Source organism: Mastigoproctus giganteus, chromosome 9 (assembly GCF_048544385.1).
Source record: "Mastigoproctus giganteus isolate SK-2022 chromosome 9, ASM4854438v1, whole genome shotgun sequence".
Classification (NCBI taxonomy): Eukaryota; Metazoa; Arthropoda; class Arachnida; order Uropygi; family Thelyphonidae; genus Mastigoproctus; species Mastigoproctus giganteus.
The window spans coordinates 150,922,305-150,945,319 of NC_143583.1; the positions used below are offsets into that span (position 1 = coordinate 150,922,305).

Sequence of the window (23,015 nt, forward strand, 5' to 3'; positions counted from 1 at the left end):
ATGGAAAGTGGAATGCAATATGCAATCATCGGCAAAACTATGGATAAGATTTCCAGTCAATGAAGAATGTCATTAATATACAAGAGCGGGGGAAAGAATTGAACCTTTGGGGGACACCAGCATTAGTGGAGAAGTTAGAAAACAGAGAGCCATATACCATCACTCTCAGTGGGCGATCAGAGAGAAAACTGGATAACGAATTACAAAATACAGTTGGAAAACCATAAGATGGAAGTGTGTTTAGAAGATCTTTATGCCAAACATGATCAAAAGCCTTTGAGATGTCAAGAGCAACTGCTTGTGTTTCACCAAACTTTTCCATTGAATTTGTCCTTAAATGAGTAACACAAGCCAGAATATCACCAGTGGATCGACAATGACTGAATCTATACTGGCGATCGTTGATCAGACAGAAGGTTTCTAGATAGTTTAAGAGGTGGTGGTTAATTGATTTCTTCATTACTTTAGAAAGAGTAGAAGTAATTGCAATAGGATGATAATTGGATGGGAGGGATTTGTCACCCTTTTTAGGAACTGGCTGGATATAAGCAAATTTCCAAGCAGAAGGAAAAACACCTTTGGAATAAGAAAGTGAAAAAAGGCGGCAAAGAATAGGAGTAAGTTCAGGAGCACAGGTTTTGAGAACAAGTGGAGAAATACCATCAGGACCTGGAGCTTTCTTAGCATCAAGATTCATCAAAATCCTTCTGATATCCTTTTGACGGAAGACCACAGGAGGCATTGAATGGAGCGTGTTGGGAATAGTGGAAGGTGTGTTACCAAGATTATTAATACCTGAATTGGAAGAAAAATGGGATGCTAGCAGGTCAGCTTTATCCCTGGCTGTAGTGACAACAGAACCATCTGGTTTTGACAGAGGTGTAAGCAGAGATGGACAAAAGTTGTGGCCAATAGCTTTGGCTACAGAACGGAATGCTCAGTTACCATTAGGGCAAGAAGCAAGTTTTCTACTCTTAGTCTGTTCAAAATCTAGTTTGGATTGATTAATAACTGCTTTACAATTGTTGCGAGCTTTGGTGTAGGCAGAAAATGAAACTGAAGAATTGAAAACAAGCCAATTACGATACGCAACATTCTTCTCTTGAACAGCCTTAGCACATTTATTGGAAAACTAAGGTTTAAATAAAAGATGAGTTTTTAAAGTGGAGTGTGGAATAAAAGATTCCATTCCTACAAGAATAATTTCACTGACACAATCTGAGCAAACGTCGACATCAGAAGTTTTGAAACAGTAATTCGACCAAGGAAAAGAAGAAAAGAAATCTTGCAGGTCATCCCATTTTGAATTCTTGTAATGCCAAACAATACGAGGTCGGGAATAGCCATGAGATAATGGCTCCATTGGAGACAAGACAATCACCAAGTTGTGATCTGAGGTGCCTAAAGACCACTCACTTTGACGGTGTACCAAAAAAGTTGTTTGTGAGAAAAAGATCAAGCGTGTTGGCTGTATGGTTAGGACTGTCCGGTATCCTTGTAGGAAAATGAACAATCCATGCAAGGTCATTAGTAATTGCAAAAGCCTCAGCATCTCGACAAGCTGGTTCGGTGTGACTAGAAAACAGAAGCCAGCTGGAGTTAAAATTACCAAGGAAAATTGGACTGGAGAATGTCAAGTTGCAAAGAGAGGAAGTCAAAGAGCTCCAAGTGATTAGTGGAATTGGGAGAACAGTAGAAGATCAAAAAGAGGAGATTCCAAATTACCAAGTCTCTAACAGGAAATATCGGAATGGACATATGCACAAGTACCACCTTTAAGATGAAAGGAATCATACAGCGAATAATTTGGGCATCTGAGATGAGCAGTAGTTGAATCAACCTATAACTGAAATTCTGTCAGAAAAAGTAGATGGGGTTTGGAAGACTGCAAGTGGAAATGGAAGTCGCTGAGATTAATATTGAGACCACGTATATTTGTGAAATGAACTAGGAAGTGTTTGGGAGGTTTAGATCTTTTCTCAGATAAGCTTACTCTATTAGTTTGACAATTCATGGTGTATTCAATAGTAAGAAAAAGGGAGGGGGGCCATGCTGTATGAAGTAATGAAATTTTTGGATATGGCATATACAGGGTAAGAATATATACAGATCCTTGACATAACGTGGCCTTGACAATGCTCTCAGCAAACACACAACTCGGACTCCCTTCAGTCACTATATGGCAGAGTAGAGGTAGCAAGATTATACACTAGCTGATCCGGAAGCCTCCTAAAGAATTATCAACAGGTTCGGTCCGGTGTACTAACTAGCAGCAGGCCTACGAACACCGTTTTAGAGCTGTACCCTCGAAATGTAAGGAAGATTGGATCTCGCCAAAATGTTCATCATATCCTCAAAAGTCATCATTCATACTGCATGATGGAAGAGGTGGGGAAGGGTTGACCGGAACTTAGCTCTGGAGACTAAACATGGGTTCCACCACTTCAAGCCTCCAATAATCAAAGTGGTGGTATTGCACCGGTTGATGAGAGTCATCTACCACCTAGTATTGCCTGGTAACACAGAGGGGTGGCATTCCTCCATGTGGTGTGGGTGCCACACCTCGACCCCTGCTTACGTTGGTTCACACCTGGGTAGTCACTGACAGTGTGCTTCTGCATAGAGGTTATACCTGGATTACTAACAGTCCCACCATCGTGAAGGTGCAAGCAGAGGATTTGGCTGTCACAGACCGTCCGGACTTCACCGAAATTGGGTCCACATGACGTGAATGTCACCCAAATATCAGTTCCATCAGTGTTTTAGACTGCCAGGTAGCAAGTACATCTTGTCCAGCATATCTAAGAGAATGTCTGTGATAACCTCAAGGACCAAGATGTTTAAATTTGTGTTAGCAATTTTATTGGGTTTTAACTTTTTTTAGTGTTTTACTTACCAGACGTTTTTTGAGTGCTCTGTCCCTATCCACATTTTTTCCCATAAGCCCTGTTATTTTTAAATCATGAAATACCATAACATGGAGATTCTTAGGAACACATTTTTTAGGAATGTGTTCCTAAAGAATGTTCCTAAAGAAAGAGATTCTTAGGAAAACTTTCTGAGACAGTGGACTCAGAAAGTTTTTAAATTCTGTACAGTGGGATAAACTGACGATGTTACCAACAGTAAATTATAAGTGGGAAGCATTCAAGGAATTAATCGTGGAAGCTACTAAAAGTTTCATACCTATTAAGAAATATTGTTCAAAGTTTAGGCTGAAATGGTTATCAAATGAACTAATGAGACTCGTAACAGAGAAGAAAAATGTTAAGAATTTATATGGGATGCATATAAATTATCAAGCGACTCAGAAGCCTATGGCAGACATAAGCTAGTCTGTAATCAGGTCACAAAGGAGGTTAGGCAGGCGAAGGCAGATTACGAGAAATCCTTGGCAAAGGATGCTAAGAAACATAGCAAGGATTTCTTTACTTATATAAACTCTAAAAGAAAGGGGATGAATCTGATTGGTCCACTTGATATTGATGGATCGACTGTTGATGATCCTGCCCAGATAGCAAACAAACTGAATGGGTATTTTGCATCTACAATCACACACACGAGGAATTATTAAGGTTTGGAAATGGCAGAAGGTTATCAAATTGTAGCAGAATACTTAATGAATTTGTAATAATTTAGAGCAAAGTGGAGGAGAAATTGTTGAAGTTAAACATAAGAAAAGCACCTGGGGTGGATGGGATCTATCCAGTTATATTAAAGGAGGCGGTAAAGCAACTAAGCAAACCCCTGGCCATAATTATGAGAGCATCCTTGGACTCAGGGGGGGTTCCCATGGACTGGAGATGTGCAAATGTATCCCAAATTCACAAAGGGGGATCGGAGGGTGACATGAGTAATTACAGACCAGTTAGTTTAACGTCTGTTCCGGGTAAAATAATGGAGTCACTGGTTAAAGATGCATTGCAGGATCATCTAGACAAGACTGCAGCAATAATTCAGACACAGCATGAGTTTGTTAAGGGAAAGTCTTGTCTGACAAATTTGATAGTATATTATGATGTGGTTACAAAGGAACTGGATGCAAAAAATAATTTTGATATCATCTATTTGGATTTCAGGAAAGCTTTTGACACTGTTGCGCATGAAAGACTATTGTACAAATTGGAGCAGAATGGTATTAAGGGTAAGTTGCTACAATGGATAAAAGGATGGTTAAGTGGGAGAATACAGAGGGTGGTAATCAATGGGTGCTGTTCATTGTGGACTAATGTTATTAGTGGAGTCCCACAGGGTTCGGTGTTGGGTCCTCTGTTGTTTTGTATATTTATCAATGATATTGATGAAGGTATATCAGGCTTAATGTCGAAGTTTGCAGATGATACAAAGGCTGGCAGGGTTATTAATGACAGTAATGGTAGTGTGCTACTGCAACAGGATCTAGATAATTTGGGCAGATGGGCTAAGAAGTGGCAACTGAAGTTTAACCTTGACAAATGCAAAGTACTGCATATGGGTAGAAGTAACCCCAGAGAAATGTACCAACTGTGTGGTACTACACTTAATGTGGTAGAAAATGAAAAAGGACCTGGGAGTAATTGTGCAGGCAGATATGAAGTTTTCTGAGCAATGTAGACAGGCTGCCAGGGCAGGTCATGGGGTTTTGTCAATGATATATAGGAATTTTGCTAGCAGGGAAAAGGAGGTGATTATCCCTCTGTATAAGGCAATGGTCAGGCCACTCCTTGAGTTCAGGTCTGGAGGCCTCATTTTAGGAAGGATGTAGATTTACTTGAGCGTGTACAGAGAAGGGCAACAAGATTGGTGAGGGGAATGAAGGGATCCTCTTACCAAGAGAGGCTTAAGTTGTGCTAATTGCAGTGGCTGGAAACTAGGCACCTGCACGGTGATCTGATTGAGGTATATAAGGCCTTGAATGGGTTGAGCACGCTGAATTCTGATGGGATCCTTCCACTTTTTCAGATTACGAACCTAAGGGGCATAAATTCAAATTAAGAAAAGTCAGATGTAGAATAGATGTATGGAAATTTGCCTTTAGCCAGAGGGTGGTTAATTGCTGGAACAAACTTCCATCTGTCGTTGTGGAAGTCGATAGGTTGAATAAATTTAAGGAGGAACTGGACAGGCATTTGGAGGGAATGGTGTGATATTTTTTTTTTTTTTTTTGGCTGATGCTGCATAAGCTCATACACATGCTTTCTTGCATCACATGCCATTACTACTACTACTACTACATGCCATGTTATAGCAGAACTGACTGTAGTTCAAAATATCATTTTAATATGTGGTAAATTCATAAGGAACACATTTTCACAAATGTCATCATCATTATAACATTTCACATTGTGAAATCCTACAACGAGTTGCCTAGTCATGAACTTTGGAATAAAATTAGTTGCCCTGTTGAGAATTTCATTGTTATTTATTCTCAGTTTTGACTGCCTCTGCCCAGATGGCACCATTTCAAGAATTACTGTTCCTTCATTTGTGGGAAGGTAGGCACCATAGGGTACAACCCTATGTTTGTGTTCCTTGTGAATTTAATGCATATTAAAATGATGCTTTTGCACTACCCAATGTATGTTAGTAAATTAACATTTTAGCAGAGGCATATGAGGCAAGAAAGCAACCTTATTATTCAGCAAAAAAAAAAAAAAAAAATCCCACTTTCTCTAAAAGTATGTCTAGTTCTTCCCTGAATTAATTTAAGCTATCAACTTTCACAATGACAGATAGAAGCTTGTTCCAGCAATCAACCATCTGCTGGCTAAAAGCAAATTTCAGCACATCTATTCTGCAACTGTCTTTCCTCTATTTGAATTTATGCCTCCTTGGGTGTGTAATCTGAGTAAGAGGAAAAAACTATCAACACTGAGCTTGCTCAAACCATTCAAGGCCTTACACACCTTAATCAGATCAACTCGCAGATACCTAGCCTCCAGATGAGCAACATCTGGTCAGGCTTCATCTTATACAAAGGGACAATGACCTCTCTATCGCTGCTAGCAAAATTCCTGTATATCATTGACAAGGCTCCATGACCTGCTCTGACAGCCTGTCTGCACTGATCAGAAAACTTCATAACTGACTGCACAATTACCCACAGGTCTTTTTCATTCTTCACTACCCTGAGTGTAGTACAGCACAGTTAGTACATTATTCTTGGGTTACTGCTACCCAGTGCTGTAGAAGTAAAATTAGCAGAAGGTATATTAGGTGAATGTTGCATATGCAGTGAGTATATGCTGTGCTTATTAATCGAATTCCAGAGGATATAAGGTGTATACCTGTATATATACATGGCGTATTTACTTATTTATATATACGGCATGTATATTAAAAATAATAAATACTATACGTATTGCCTAAGAATCAAATTCTAATAAATTTATTTTTAAATTTTCAGTAAATATTTTAATAATACTGTATTTGTTTTTTCAACTCTTTCAAAAACCAGAAGGTATAAGCTATTCACCTAAAAAAATCAAGAGGGTAAACGGCATATACCTTCCCCTACAGCCCTGCTGCTACCCATATGTAGTAAGTTGTATTTGTCAAAGTAAAAACTATAGTTGCCACCTCTCAACTCAATTTTTCTAGATCCTGTTGCAGTAGGGTATTGTCATTTCTATCATTAACAACCCTGCCAACCTTTGTATCATCTGAAAATATGGCCATTAGCCTGATATACCTTCATCAATATCATTGATAAATATAGAAAATAATAATGGGCCCAACAATGAACCCCGGGAACTCCACTAATAACATTAGTCCACAAAGAGCAATCCCAATGATTTCCACTCTTTGCCTTCTCTCACTCAACCATCCAGATCCATAGCAGCAAATTGCAACTAACGCCATACTGCTCCAATTTGTACAGCAGTCTTCCATGTGCAAAAGCTTTCTTGAAATCTAAATATATGATATAAAAATTATTTTTTTCATCCAATTCCTTTGTGACCTCATCGTAGTATCCAATAAAACTGGTCAGACAAGAGTTCCCTTAACAAACCCAGGCTGTTTCTAAACTATAACTGTAGTCTTATTTAGTTGATATTGCAATGCTTTTTTAACCATGATTTTCCCTGGAATAGAATTTAAACTAACAGGTCTGCAATTGCTCGTGTCACCCTTTGATCCTCCCTTTGTGAACTGGGGATACATTTGCACATCTCCAGTCCATGGGGACCTCCTGTGAATCCAAGGATGCTCTCAAAATCATGGCTAAGGGTTTGTTTATTTCCTTTGGTGCCTCCTTTAATATAACTGGATAGATGCCATCCACCGCAGGTGCCTTTCTTATGTTTAATTTCAACAATTTCTCCTCCACTTTGCTCTCAGTTATTACAAAATCATTTAGCTTCCTGTTAGAGTTTAATAAACGTCTGGCATTACCCTCTCTAAATAACTCTTCATGTATGAATGTAGATGCAAAATACTCATTAAGTTTGTCAGCTACCTGAGCAGTATCAGCAACAGCCGAATCATCAACATTAAGTGGACCAATCTGATTAATTTCCTTCATTTGAGAGTTTACATAAGTAAATAAGTCTTTGATGATGTTTTTATTTGCAACCTTTGCCAAAGATTTCTCGTAATCTGCCTTCATTTGCCTAACTTCCTTTGTGACTTTATTACAGACTAACTTATATCTACCATGAGCTTCTGTGTCGAATGATAATTTATATGCATCCCATGCATTTTTCTTCTGTTAGAAGACTCATTAGTTCATCTAACATCCATTTAGGTCTAAACCTTGAACAGTATTTCTTACTTTGTACAAAAAGCCTAATAGCTTCCAAGATTACTTCCTTGAATGCTTTTCCTTTAGAATTTGGTGTTGGTAATATCATCAGTTGGTCCCACTGTATAGAATTTAAAAACTGTCTGACACCACTGTAGTCACCTTTACAAAAGCAAAAACTCTTTCCTTTACCCTTGATGGTAGTTACATTTTTAAGCAAATCCCACATCAATACACTGTGATCACTACCACCTAGTGGTTGTGATCACAGCTTAAAAAAGTAAAAAGAAGTTCACACAGAGATCACTACCACCTAGTGGTAGTGATCTTTGTTCACAGTTCCTTAATCTGCAGATTCTTAGAGCACGAATAATCACTGCTGATAAACAGATAAAGAGCATTACTCCCTGTGGTTGCCACTCAAACATGCTGCTGTAGAAAAGAATCACCCAATATATCCACAAAAGTCTTACTAGTGTGAGTAACAAATCCACAAATTCCAGTCAATATTTGGGAAGTTAAAATCCCCCATTATAAGACAATCTGATTTACTGGTCCACTCTATTTCTCTGTACAGTTGTTCATTGTGATCATCAGACCTATATCACCCTCCTATTGTCATCTGTTTCTTAGTAAAGAATATTCCTCAGAATGTAAAGAAACTAAAAAAAAAAAAAAAAAAAAATCTGCATTTCAGTGAGGAAATGCAAGTAGGCAAATAATATGTTAGAGAAAGGGAAAAGTCAAAGCTCATTTGTGAAAAAAAATTTAGTTTCATTGAAAATATATAAAAAAAAAAAAGGTACAAAGTATGAGGACTTAAAGCCAAGCACTGCTTTAATTATTTCTCCAACAATTTAAATATATCTAAAAGTATAATTTTTTATTGATGCTAATATAACCCTTGAAATGCAATAATCTCTTATAGAGATTTTTTTCTAAATTATTAACATAACTACAAATTTCTTTAGGAATTTCTAATACAGTTTCGTTTTGTGCTTTTTTTTTTTTTTCTTTTAAATTTTCAATGAAACTAAATTTTTTTTTTTTGATAAATGAACTTTTATTTTCAAACTTTTCACTTTTTCTAACATATTTGCTTATTTGCATTTCCTCACTGAAATTCTCAGTTTTTTTTTTTTTTTTTTTTTGACTTCTTTATATTCTGAGGAATATTCTTTACTAAGCAACTGATTTCACTTTATAGTAATAAAACTGAGGACAACTTTTAGTTCAGACAAGTATTCCATTGATGATCTGTATAAATTTGTAATGAATTAGATTAGCATCAACAACTTGTATTTGTTTATTTGCCTTATCAAAAGGTTCTAATATGCATTTTGAAATTAAAATTATTATCATGGACACTGCTTTCTCCAAATATATATTTTTATTCCAATAACACGTAGTGTAATATTCTTTTCACTGGGGATTATTTACAATCTTTTCTAAAAAAAAAAAAAAAAAAAATTACACTGGTCCATCTTTTTACTAATGCATCATAAGTTTCAGCAATAACATCCATAGAATAAACAAAAATAAAGCAATAATAAACAAAATCACTGGCATAATTGCAAATCAATAAAAAAAAAAATCACATAAATTACAATAAATTAGAAAATATAAGAAATAACATAGAAGTTTTTCTTCCTTTCGGTAACTAGTGCTGGCATCGAGTAATTCAAAACAGCAACAGGCAGCTATTAGTGCTGGTTGCCAGCAAGTGGACAATGTTTTCTTCATGGCTTTACTTTAACATAGAGGAATCTAATCTCTTTTGCCTACGGATCAAAACAGATAAAATTCTATTCTGATGGTTACGGGCCATGGGGGTTGTCGCAGCAAGTTGGCCACAAGACCAATTCCTATTATTAATTATGCATTTTTTGAAAGAGAATTTAATTTTTGTTATCTACATTCATATTTACAGTTTTTTGCATATAATTAAGTACAAAAAATCTACCTATTACAGAATACTAATAATATTCCTATTATATGGTTATAACAGTACTGAATAATTCTAAAGAAGATAAATAAAAAATGAGAAAGCAATATAGTAAAATCAAATACAGTGCATACCATTTATTGTGATCAGGAATAATGTTATCGTTTGTTTAATGTTATAGGTTTTGTGAAGTTCTGATTAAATATGCACTAATACATAGAAAAAAAAACTGTTTATTGTAATCAGCACTTCAGTTGTGTGTGTTATGGGGGGTTTAACGGCACATAAGCTGCTGTGGCTATAATGCGCCTAGCACATCACTTAACGTTATCACTTTTGTGCGTTATGAAAGTTTACAGAAGTGCAGTGGTAGCAATTACATAACACTTCGATTTGTTCTTGAATTCTGACACTTTCTGTGGCTAGTTACTCATGTTGCTTTGTACAGTTTATACTAGTTGTTGGTACATTACTAAGTGAAAGAAAGTACTGTATCTTACTACCAATCAAGAATTAGAAATGGATTTAATGCTTTTACAATAGAATTTGGATAATATCTCTATATTCAGTATTGTTGAGATGCTCCTTCTTTTGTATTTTTTCTTTCCTGATTTTGGGCACAAAGGTGGAGGAAATAATTAAATAGCTGCTACAATAAGTGGGTGGTAAAAATTTATACGCCTAGGACATGCAGGTGAAATGTGACCTGTTAATAGTTATATAAGATTGAAATTTAATTGCATGGTTGCATCACTTTAGTGAGTTGCAAATAATGTTTTCTTCACAACAGTAATACAGTACAACTACAAGACTTATTTATTAGCTGTGTACAGAAACATTAGTTTGTTTTTTTGTTTTCTTGTATAAGAGTAAAAGAAAGGCAGAGGAACCCCTTGAACATGAAACTCAAAAAGCTGCTCGATATTTCTGATGAAGATACCATTGGATTGGTTGAAGATAAATCTGAAGATCATCCATAACAAAGTGATTATTCTTCTCCTGATGTTGATGTATAAGAAGCAATTACCCTGAGCTAGTTTCTCAAGAGCAAACAAAAATTAGAAACCCAGCATTCATCACATACCTTTCAATAAACAAAATAAGTAAAAGAATGAAGACAAACACTGATAATAAAAAGGGAATATTTTATATTCAAAACATGAAAACAAAACAAATTTTGTTTGTGAAAAGTGTCCATAAAAGGATATACAAAAAACATTCTGTAACCACAATGATTTCAATGAATAGCACGCATTGCAATTTGCACAAATTTCAATGTATGCTATTCTGGTGAGAGCTGATATTTGATGAATTTCATTTTACTTTTAAAAGATTACACCGCTCTGCGTGGTTTTCGATGTTTTTAAACTCATAGTTGTTTTTCACTCAGTTTTTTTTTTATTTGTCTTTTCACAAATCACTTATGTTGATGTCATGAGTTAGGAGTAAATGCTGGGAATTTATAAATTAAATCTTTACACGCTGTCGACACTGCCTTCAATTGTTTATTTCTTGACCTTGAGAGCTCCATGCAGCAGTGTTTATCAGTGTGAGCTCTGTTTATCTTTGAGCAGTTTTCATGAGAGGGCAACAAAAATTTGAGGTGAAAACAGTGATGCTTAAAATGTGAAAAAGTGTAAATAATGTATACATTCTTTTTTTGTATATAAATTATTTTTAATTGAACTTTTATTGTGCTTTTTATTTTACAAGGTTTTATTGTTTTTCTTTTGACGATTATATTTTTAATGTTTAAATGTGAGAAATGACAAGAGTTGTTATGAGACTGGGAGTGGTGGCATGCTCCTAAAATTGAGTACCGTGAGAGTCTCTGCATGTAATCTTTTTTTTTTTTTTTTATACTGTGTTGTTCCTAGATAGGTCTAACTTGTATAGGCTGTGACAAGGGCTAAGTGGTTGAAAATATTTTTAAATTCTGTAAAATTTTAATTGTTTTCATTTAAAGATGCCCTAACATTGATGAACCTATGACTTGGTCAACACTGAATGGAGGGCGCCTCCGTAGCCAGGTGGGAAGGAGCAGCAGTGCATAGCACACGCTTCTTGATTAGACCGGGGTTCGAGCCCGTCACCACCAAATATGGAGGATGCGGAAAGGTCAGGGAATGACCACCGCATATCCCGGAGTAATATGGCCTTAGTTGCTAATGCTCCTAAAAACCAAACAACAAACAAACAAACAAACTGAATGGAGGCAAGATGAAAATTTCTTATTTTAACACATGTTGGAAACTTACCTTGCTTTATTGTATAGCATATCTGCAACCTCTTGCTGTATTGTCATTAAGTATTCTGGACAAACTTGGTCTCCTGCATGTGGATTAGGAAGTGGGGCTTGTCCCTATTACATTAAAAGAAAGCAGAATTATCAAACTATTCAATACTTGTGATTTAATATGATTTCACCATGTATTATTAATTCACAACTTCTTAAGAAAATGGCTTCAAGTTATCCAGAATTTAAAACAAATACACCAACCGTTTAACTATAATGGTTTAATACTGAAAATTATAAAATGTACCAAACGATACTACACTGTAAAATAATATATGCAAAAAACTGATTTACAAAATAATATATGCGATGAAACTTTAATATACAATAAAATATAAATAAAATATTTAAAATACAATACTTTAAAAGCGATAAAACATTGACTGAAGCTTTTGGAGGCTTCTGCCTCCTTTCTCAAGAACAATGATGTTTAAGCAACACCTCCTTAAGTAACAGGCTCACAGCACACGTGGTTGACCAGGCGCATGCTCAATATTTCTTCCATACGATCCAGAACCGGAAGCGGCTCGGGAGCGTGGAAATATAAAAGGCTCGTCTTTTGCCAGGACCACGGCTTCCAGTAGGGGGTGAAATCGAACACCCCTGTCCCTATTCATACTATTGTTCTCAGACGAGCCTATCCACAAACTCTCCAGTCACTTATGGTCCCAGAACCTATGCGCCCGGTCAAGGATGATAGCATTCACAGGGGAGACCTGATGATGTTTCTCCCAATAATGCTCAGCAATGGCGGATTTATTGAACTCTGCGGTCTGTATAGCTCGCATGTGCTCCCTCAGACGGTCTTTTAGTCGCCGTCCTGTCTCCCCACGTCATCCTGGTCAACCACGTGTGCTGTGAGCCTGTTACTTAAGGATGTGTTGCTTAAACATCATTGTTGTTGAGAAAGGAGGCGGAAGCCTCCGAAAGCTTCAGTCAATGTCTCATCGCTTTTAATTTTATTGTATTTTAAATATACGATAATATAAATTGTTGTATATTATTTTGTAAATCAGTTTTTTGCATATATTATTTTACAGTGTAGTATCGTTTGGTACATTTTATAATTTTCAGTATTAAACCATTATAGTTAAACGGTTGGTGTATTTGTTTTAAATTCTGGATATGTATTACTCTCCCAACCTTAGAGGCCTTTTTGAAGATATTGTCAGTGTTTATGGCCATACAGTTTTGCAACACATCCGGCAGTTTCAGAAGTGCAGCATAGGAGAGGTTAAGTAGCAACAACACCCAAGATTTGTGTATCGTTGTAGGGAACATGGACTCATTCCGCATGGATTTAGGATTAAAGCACTGTTTGAGGATGTGCGAATGATGAGGATTATTACGTGGTATCAGAAGAAGGTGTTGAACACTTGGATACAGAAATTCCATGATGATTTAAGATGCAATAGGAGATTGATTGGTGTATCTCTAGGTAATATTAGTAGTAGACTATCCTCTTTACATTTAACATGTGTCAGGATGTTAGTTCATAATAGGGTTGGTAGGATTGCACATTTATATAAGATGAGGCACATTAGCAAATTCAATACATTATTGGAAGAACAGGCAAATATGTATAGGGTTAATAAATTTAATTTTATTCAGAATCTGAGTGGTAAACCTTTAACTACAGAGCAAGAAGGGGTATTGGCTTTAGGACCTAAGTTTGCCTTGTTACGCCCTAAACCTCCGATCACTGAGACAGTTATGGGTATCGAGAGGGCAATTCGTGCCTCAGCCATCCTATTTCAGGCCAGAAAGGCTACCTCTAATCTCACACGTAATCAAATGAAAGCGTTAAAGGAACTTAAGCAGGATGAAAATATTGTGGTTCTTCCGGCGTATAAGGGTAGATCCACAGTAGTATTAAACAGTGATGATTATCATAAAAAAGCCCTAGACTTATTACAGGATGATAATACATACAAGATCATCCGCAGAAATCCTCTAGCCGGTTTAGAACAACATGTTAATAAGATTTTACAGCTCTGGTTAAAAACGGGTAAGATTTCTAAAGAAAAGTACTGGTCTATGCATGCAACGGGGTGTCAGCTGCCCAGGTTTTATGGGCTGCCGAAAACACATAAGGTTGGGGTCCCTTTATGACCCATTGTTTCTTTTATTGGGAGCCCTACCTATGCTTTGTCAAAATTCCTGGCGCAGCTGATTTCTCCTATAGTGGGACGGTCCATGTTTGTTGTTAAAGACAGTGTGGATTTTGTGAACTTCGTTAAAAGTCAAAATGTAAGGGAGAATGAAATAATGGTGTCGCTAGATGTGGTTTCGTTATTACTTGTATAGCCCAAGTAATGGGCTATACAAGGTGTAAAGGTGGCACTACAAAGAGATGATACCCTAAGTACTAGATCGCACCTAAGTGTAGAGGATATATGCTGTGGCATAGAATTATGTCTTTCGAGTACGACTTTGCTATATAAAGGAGTGATGTACAAACAGGTTCACGGCACAGCTATGGGTTCTCCTATTAGCGCTATTGTCGCAAACCTGGCAATGGAAGAGTTAGAGAATAGGGTTTTTACAAGTTTGGAGTTCCCTATGTGCAAGTGGAAGAGATACGTGACACATTCACTTTGGTGCAAAAGGGGAGAGAAGAGGATGTAGTTAGCTTTCTCAATGATTTCTCTCCTTTTATACAGTTCACCTCAGAGGTAGAAGTGAATGGTTCCCACCCATTCCTGGACGTAATGGTGAGTAGAGAAGGCTCCAAGCTTAGTACTACAGTGTTTAGGAAGCCCATGTGTAGGAGCCAGTACACCCATTATAGGTCAGCACAGACTGTGCAGCATAAAAACAGTGTGGCCAGGGCACGGACACATTGTAGTACCTCTGAGGGGGGGGGGAGAGAGAGAGAGAGAGAGAGAGAGAGAAGAGAGAAATTGGGCAAGTCAGGGCGGATCTTATGAAATGCGGTTACCCCCAGAGGGTCATTGATAAATATAATAGAGGCGTGGAGCCTAATCATGGAACACCGTCCGTTCCAGTCGCCACAGTTTATATTCCCTACTATCCGGGCTTGTCAGATCGAATTTCAAGAATGCTACGTGACCTTCAGGCCCGGAAGTGTGCAACTTCCGGGCCTGAGGTTGCACACAGTGTTGTCACAGGCACATAGGGAACCCCATTCCTGGGGATTCCAGTAGTGGGGTCGTATATGAGATCAAATGCCCGGATTGTGGGGAATGTTATGTGGGGGAGACAGGACGGCGACTAAAAGACCGTCTGGGGCAGCACATGCGAGCTATACGGACTGCAGAGTTCAATAAGTCCGCCATTGCTGAGCATTATTGGGAGAAACTTCATCAGGTCTCCCCTGTGAATGCTGTCATCCTTGACCGGGCGCATAGGTTCTGGGACCGTAAGTGGCTAGAGAGTTCATGGATAGTTTGCTCGTCTGAGAACAATAGTATGAATAGGGATAGGGGGTGTTCGATTTCACCCACTACTGGAAGCCGTGGTCCTGGCAAAAGACGAGCCTTTTATATTTCCACGCTCCCGAGCCGCTTCCGGTTCTGGATCGTATGGAAGAAATATTGAGCATGCGCCTGGTCAACCACGTGTGATGTGAGCCTGTTACTTAAGGATGTGTTGCTTAAACATCATTGTTGTTGAGAAAGGAGGCAGAAGCCTCCGAAAGCTTCAGTCAATGTTTTATCGCTTTTAATTTTATTGTATTTTAAATATTTTATTTATATTTTATTGTATATTAAAGTTTCATCGCATATATTATTTTGTAAATCAGTTTTTTGCATATATTATTTTACAGTATAGTATCGTTTGGTACATTTTATAATTTTCAGTATTAAACCATTATAGTTAAACGGTTGGTGTATTTGTTTTAAATTCTGGATATGTATTACTCTCCCAACCTTAGAGGCCTTTTTGAAGATATGGCTTCAAGTTTCTTACCCCTCTTCCATACACTAACAAGAGATTTAGCATAAGTAGATGCATATGATGCAAGAAATCAAGCTAAAAAATCAACCAAAAAAAACAACAAACAAACTTCCCATTCACTTCAAACACTTGTCTAGTTCTGCCTTGAACTTATTTAAGTTGTTCACCTCCACTACAACAGATGGAACTTTCAACCACCCGCTGGCTAAAGGCAAATTTCTGCACATTTATTCTACAATTGTATTTCCTGAATTTGAATTTGTCCCCTCAAGTGGGCGATCTGAGCAAGAGGAAGAATCCCATCAGCAATGGAGCTTGCTCAATCCATTCAAGGCCCTATACACCTCAATTAGATCACCTTGCAGATGCCTAGTCTCTAGACGCTGCAATATGCAGAACTTAAGAAGCCTTTCTTGCCAAGAGCAACCCTTTGTTCCACTCAAAAATCTGATGCCTTCTTTGTACACATATCAGCAGCTCTACATCCTTCCTAAAATGAGGCCTCCAGACATGTATACAGTAATCAAGGTGTGGCCTGACCATTGCCTTATACAAAGGGACAATCACCTCATCCCTGCTAGCAAAATTCCTGTATATTATTAACAAGACCCCATGAGTTACTCTTGCAGCCTTTTTGCACTGCTCAGAAACTTCATATCTGACTGCACATAGGTCATTTTCAATTCTCCACTACCCTGCAGTGGAGAATTGAAATGATACCCTGTAATGATACCTTGGGGTTACTGCTATCCATATGCGGTACTTTATAGTTGGCAATGTTAAAATTCAGTTGCCACTTCTTAGCCCATATGCCCAAATTATATAGATCCTGTTGCAGTAGCACACTGCCATTACTGTCATTAACAACCCTGCCAAACTTTGCTGCAAACTTCGACACTAAGCCTGATATACCTTCATCAATATCATTGATAAATACAGAAAACAACAATGGGTCCAACACCGAACCCTGAGGGACTCCACTAATAACATTAGTTCACGAAGAGCCATATCCAATGATTACCACTCTCTGTCTTCTCCCATTCAACCATCCTTTTATCTATTGTAGCAACTTGCCCAACTTGCCATACTGCTCCAATTTTTACAGTATTCTTCCATGTGCAACAGTATCAAAATCTTTCCTAAAATCCAAGTATATGGTATCAAAATTATTTTTTGCATCCAATTCCTTCATGACCACATCATAGTATCCATTCAAATTTGTCAGACAAGACTTACCCTTAACAAATCCATTCTGTGTCTGAACTATAAGTGTAGTCTTGTCTAGATGATTCTGCATTGTTTCCTTAACCAGTGACACCATCATTTTCCCTGGAGCAGAAGTCAAACTAACAGGTCTGTAATTACTCGTGTCACTCTTTGATTCCCCTTTGTGAATTGAGGTCAAATCAGCATGTCTCCAGTCCATGGGGACCTCCCTTGAGTCCAAGGAAGCTTTCATAATTATGGCTAAGGGTTTGCTGTCTCCTTTAATATAACCAGATAAGTCCCCAGGTGCCTTTATTATATATTTAACTCCAACAATTTCTCCTCCACTTTGCTCTCAGTTATTACAATATCATTTAGTTCCCTTCCAGGATTTGATAAACGTCTGGCCTCCACTTCCCTATAGATCTTTCTTAATGTGCAGCATCTTTTTAATACAGTAAAGAAAACAACTGGAACAATTTTAAAGGTTCACTCCTACTATTTGTAGGGTTTTTATTGTAGTTTTATTTGTTTTATAATTATTTATATATAGCGAGAAAGATACAACTAAATCCTTTGATACCATTGTATACTAAGTGACCACATTACTAGGCCACCAACCTAATAGTGAGCAGATCTCCTCAGAGCAGCTTGGATTTTCGTAATTCTACTACAGATTGCTGGTATCAACTCAATGAGACCGAGACCTGGAAAGTGACTTGTCCTTTTTACTTGATTTGGCTCCTTTTCTATCACACCATCATAATAAAGTTTACAAAAAAGAGCTTCACCATTTTTGTGCGAAAACTTGGTTTTTCTGTCTTTTATTTTCACACACACACACAAAAAATAAAAACTAAGTTAAAATTGGAATTTTAAAAATTGTGAATTTTATATTACAGTCGATTCCAGTTATTTGGAACACATCGGGACTAGTGCATTTTGGTCCTATTCAGCGGCTGCCCCAATTATCCGAATTTTCACGTATATAGTTAAAAATACAATGGACCCCCGCTTTACAACTGGTTCACTGTACAATCAAATCATGTTACGATGGACTCACCATAGTAAAGTACCATTCACTATACGATGTGTAGTAAGCACTGGTCATTGTGATCACGTTTGTGAATTGAATTTTAATTCTATTAAACAGTGATTCTAAATAGCAAAAATAGGAGGAATATTATCCACAGGCTATAAAAGTAAAGATATATTAAGCACAAATTTACCATTTATTACCTTACCAATTAAATAATTAAATGATATGTTAAAATAAGAAGAATATAACGTGATAATCGGAATAATTAATACGTACTGTAATATGTACATACTAACTAGTTGAAATTTCTGTTCACTGACATTTGTGGGTGGAGGTTAAAATTTAAAACAGTATAAGCAAATCAATAACAAAGAACATGGCACACACAAACCGCAAGTAACACGATACGCGCAAGCGAAAACGGAGTAACAAGTTACAAAGCTTTAAAAATAGTTAATTGTTTTCTGATGACTCATGTTGCTAGACTACAAAAAGATACTAAAGTCATCAAATGAAGAAGACAGCACTGTTTACAGTTGGAGGAAGTTATTCAGTAATAAAATTAACTTTGACAGCAAAAACTGTAATATTAGAAATGATACTATGACACTTGGGGACCTTCCTCCTATTAGCAAAATGGCTGAGAGAGAGAGAGAGAGAGAGAGAGAGAGAGAGAGAGAGAGAGAGAGAGAGAGAGAGAGAGGATCGTACATGAACTTATTTTTATTAAAAACGGCAATGTGCCCCTAGGATCAAAGGTACATCTTTTAAAATTCCAACTCACCAAGCAGTGTCATACACTTTTTCCATATCAAAGGAAACTGACACCTGATGCTTACATTTCAGGAATGCAACCAGAATAGATATCTTCACTTAAACAGTTGAGTGCTGAGTTGTTCCTTTGGATGCCACACCATGTCCTGAAATGGAGGTTGTTAGCTTTGAAATACCAACCATATAAATCGAGCATTGCCATTATTTACAGGACTTTACACAAGTAGTTGACCAGAGCAATAAAGACACTAATTGTTCAGTATTTCTGGATCTGCTGCTGGTTTGGGAAAGATAAAGGCTATTGCTTTATGCTAGGAGTTCAGAAAACTGCTCTTTTGTAAAAATTTGAGGAACAGAATTCCTGGAAGGTAAGCTGCTTCAGAGGACACTAGTATATGCCATTGATAGTGTGTTGGCAATTGCACATTCATTAGGTTCTACGATTGATGAGGAGGGTAATGATATGTATTTGCCCTTCATTTTCTGAATTTTGTCCTGGATAACCTTGGGTTTGGCCACCCAGGTGATGGAAGATGTGAAGTGCATCGAGTATTCCTATTAACTTTCACATAACGTGCACTGGTGCATGCATATTTGAAAGCTGTTAGACAATTTATGGTAGAATTCCAATGAAATATCCCCATGCCTTGTTCTGTACCTTTCTTGCTCCAGTGCATTTTGTATTCCACCACTGTTTTAGAAATAGTGGAAACCAAAGTATCTCTGTGGAACTGCAATTGCTGCTGCTTGAACAAACAAAAGCAACTGCAGTTAGTCTGATCAATCTTCCACCATGGTACTCTCAACATCTGATATGGTCTCTCATTGCAAAGGGTAGATACCACAGGGGAAGCGATAATAATCACTACCGTAAAGGTTTTCATCAACCTTTCATGTACATATGCGGAAGAGGGAGGCAAGAGGGATTATACAGAGAGATAAATTGCTGTAAATATATGGATATGCAGATATGCAGAAGGTGATAGAAGCAACAATTAGAAGGGTCAAGAGTTATTGCTTTTGATTACACTCAGGAGAGACTGACTCCTTTCACTGAAATCAGGACTATCCCATAGCCAATCATATCCATTAAAATCCCCTAGCAGTAAAAACGGGGAAGGCAATTGCTTAATGACATCATCAAGGCCTGCCTAGGTGATGGTAAATGATGAATTTGTGATAACTGAGAGGAAAGTGGAAAAGAAATAGAAAAGAACTAAACACAAAAAAAAAAAGGCACCAAGGGTGGATGGGATCTATTTAATTACATTAAGAGAGGCAGCAAAGGAGGTAAGCAAAGCCTAAGCCATAATTATAAGAGCATCTTTGGATTCAGGGGAGGTCAGGTGGACTGGAGATGTATCCCCAATTTACAAAGAAATGAACTTAAGTATAAAGAACTTGCAGTAGAAAGGACAAACTTGTTAGCTTAAGTTCTTTCTGCTGCAAGGAAAATAATAGTGTCACTAGTTAAAGAAATAATACAGAACCATCTAGATAGAAATGCAGTTATACTGCAGTCAGAGCATTGTTAAGGGGCAAACTTACCTGACCAATTTGATAGGATACTAGCCGACAAAGGAACTGGATGTAAAAAATAATTTTTATATCATTTACTTGGGTTTTATTGGAAAGCTTTTGATACTGTTGCACATATAAGGCTGCTGTACAAATTGCGGCAGTGTGGCATTAAAGGCAAGTTATTGTTGTGCTAAAGGAATGGTTGAGTGGAGAGAAGATAAGAGTGGTTATCAATGGCCACTGCTCTTTGTGGATTAATGTTATTAGTGGAGTCCTCGATGGTTCAATGCAAAGGTAAGTCTGTTTGTTGTTTTCTATATTTATTAATGATATTCAGGCTTAATGTCTAAGATTGCAGATGATATATAGGTTGGCAGGATGGTTAATGACAGTAATCACGGTAAGCTACCGCAAAAAAATCTAAAAAAATTAGGCAGATGGGCTGAGAAAATGCAACTGAATTTTAACTTTGACAGATGCAAGGTACCACACATATGGTACCACAACTGTGTGGTACAATACTCAGGGTAGTGGAAAACAAAACTTGTGACTTAGTACAGTCACATATGAAAATTATCTGGGTATTGCAGACAGGCTGCCAGGACAGCTCATAAGGTTTTGTAAATGATATACAGGATTTTGCTAGGAAGGAGGAGGTGATCATACTATTGTATAAGACAATGGTCAGGCCACATCTTGAGTACTACATACATTTCTGGAGGCCTCATTTTAGGAAGAATGTGGAGCTGCTGGAACTAGTACAGAGAAGGGCTACAAGATTGGTGAATGGAACAGAGGTGTTCTTACCAAGAAAGGCTTCACTGCAATTTGCAGCTGTCTGGAGACTAGACACATGTTAGGTGATCTGATTGAGGTGGTTAAGGTTTTGATTTGACTGAGCAAGCTTAACACTGATGGTAGGCCTTCTCTTGCTCAGACTACACACATGGGCATAAATTCAAATTGGGTAATGTGAATAACTTCAAAAAAGAACTAGACAAACTATTGGAGTTGCTGAACAGGTGGTGTGGGATTCTTTTTTTTTTTTTTTCTTGCTGATGCTGTAAAAGCTTGCTTTCTTGCATCATTAGTCATTTACTAATAGTGATACTAATACCAGAGTAAATAGTCAGGAGAAACTCTATGCAAAGCAAATTGCTTCCACCTCTAGATTTGTATCAAGTGACATAGTTTGTAAGGGAGTACAGTTAACCATAAGGATTGTGACCATCAATGGGAAGGAGGGGCTTTATTCCCGGCGCCTCTGTAGCCAGGTGGGAAGGAGCAGCAGTGCGTAGCACACGCTTCTTGATTAGACCGGGGTTCGAGCCTGTCACCACCAAATACGGAGTTTGCGGAAAGGTCAGGAAATGACCACCGCATATCCCCGGAGCAATATGGCCTTAGTTGCTAATGCTCCTAAAAAAAAACCAAATAACAAAATATAAATAGCTTTATTCCCGATTCTGTCCCACATAATTCACTGGCCTATAAATATGTCTCTGTAAGCAAAAACAAGTTGGTTTATGCTTACACATTACATCATCTACACAACAACCAAACTACATAAAGATATGCATATCTTTGTGTAATTTGACTTTATGCCCAAATACCGAATACAGTATATTCGCTATATTCAGCTCCCTGGCAGGAAGTTGCAGGTTTCTAGAGTTAATGATTTCCCCTTGATATGATGATTGTTATAATGGACTACATTGCAAATCCATGGTGGAAATTTCGAAGTGGCCATTATTTAGATTTTTTTGCATTTGTCTGTGAGCTTCCAAAGGACTGAGGGCATTTTTTCAATCCTGGATCTATACTTCTTTGGAGAGAAAAAACATTGATCTGGGTCCATTTCTTCTTCTTCTTCCAAAAATAAGTTCAAAGGATAAGTCATCTGGTACCTCCTTAACTTTGACATCCGTTTGTGTTTTGTCTTGCTGTTCAGGTTTTATTTATTTATTATTTTTATGGTATTTCTTTATCACTTTATTTTCTAAACAATGGAGCATTACGAGGAGGAACTGATATGGGACTAATAACTTACCATGACTTTTGTGTGAGTTTCTGAGAGCTCAATAAATAGCATGCAATAGAAAGGAATGACTCTGTTGGTGGAAAAGTCATTTCAGTTTGTGTTCCAACAGAATTCTTCCTTGCAACTTTTTCAGCATTTTACGGGTTGTTGCTATTTACTGGCTTACCTGCTTTTCTCACCACCTGCTAAGACATGTTCAGCTTTTCTTTGAATCTTTGTATTTCATTCTCTTCCTTTCAGCACTGGTACATTTGTGAGTATGCAAGGTATTCTGCTTGGCAACTGATGAACACCAGGGTTTGGAGCTGAATATGATTCCATCATCTTTTCCACCCACACTGAGCATATGCAAGAGCACCACAATGGGCCATTTTGAATGTCCATATTTTTGACACTTAAGGATTTGGTATATAAGGCCTTAGAGGGCAGTTCAAGTACCGAGCCGTAACAGAATTAGGAGACATTAAACAGACTTTAAAGTAAGGACGAGATCTCTGGTGAGGACCAGATTCCCATCCCTACACACGAATATTCATTTTACAGCTGTTA

The 23,015-nt window shown here is 37.4% G+C and overlaps 1 protein-coding gene across 4 annotated transcripts in view; it reads right to left on the reverse strand.

The window, feature by feature from the left end:
- The window catches only part of faf (ubiquitin carboxyl-terminal hydrolase-like faf), a 1,326,265-nt gene that overhangs the window by 89,990 nt on the left and 1,213,260 nt on the right, over window positions 1-23,015 (reverse strand). For all 4 annotated transcript variants that reach the window (XM_090382082.1, XM_090382083.1, XM_090382080.1 and 1 more), the window contains one exon: window positions 11,927-12,030. In XM_090382082.1, coding sequence (XP_090238208.1) covers window positions 11,927-12,030 — 104 coding nt within the window. The remainder of the gene's footprint in view (window positions 1-11,926; window positions 12,031-23,015) is intronic.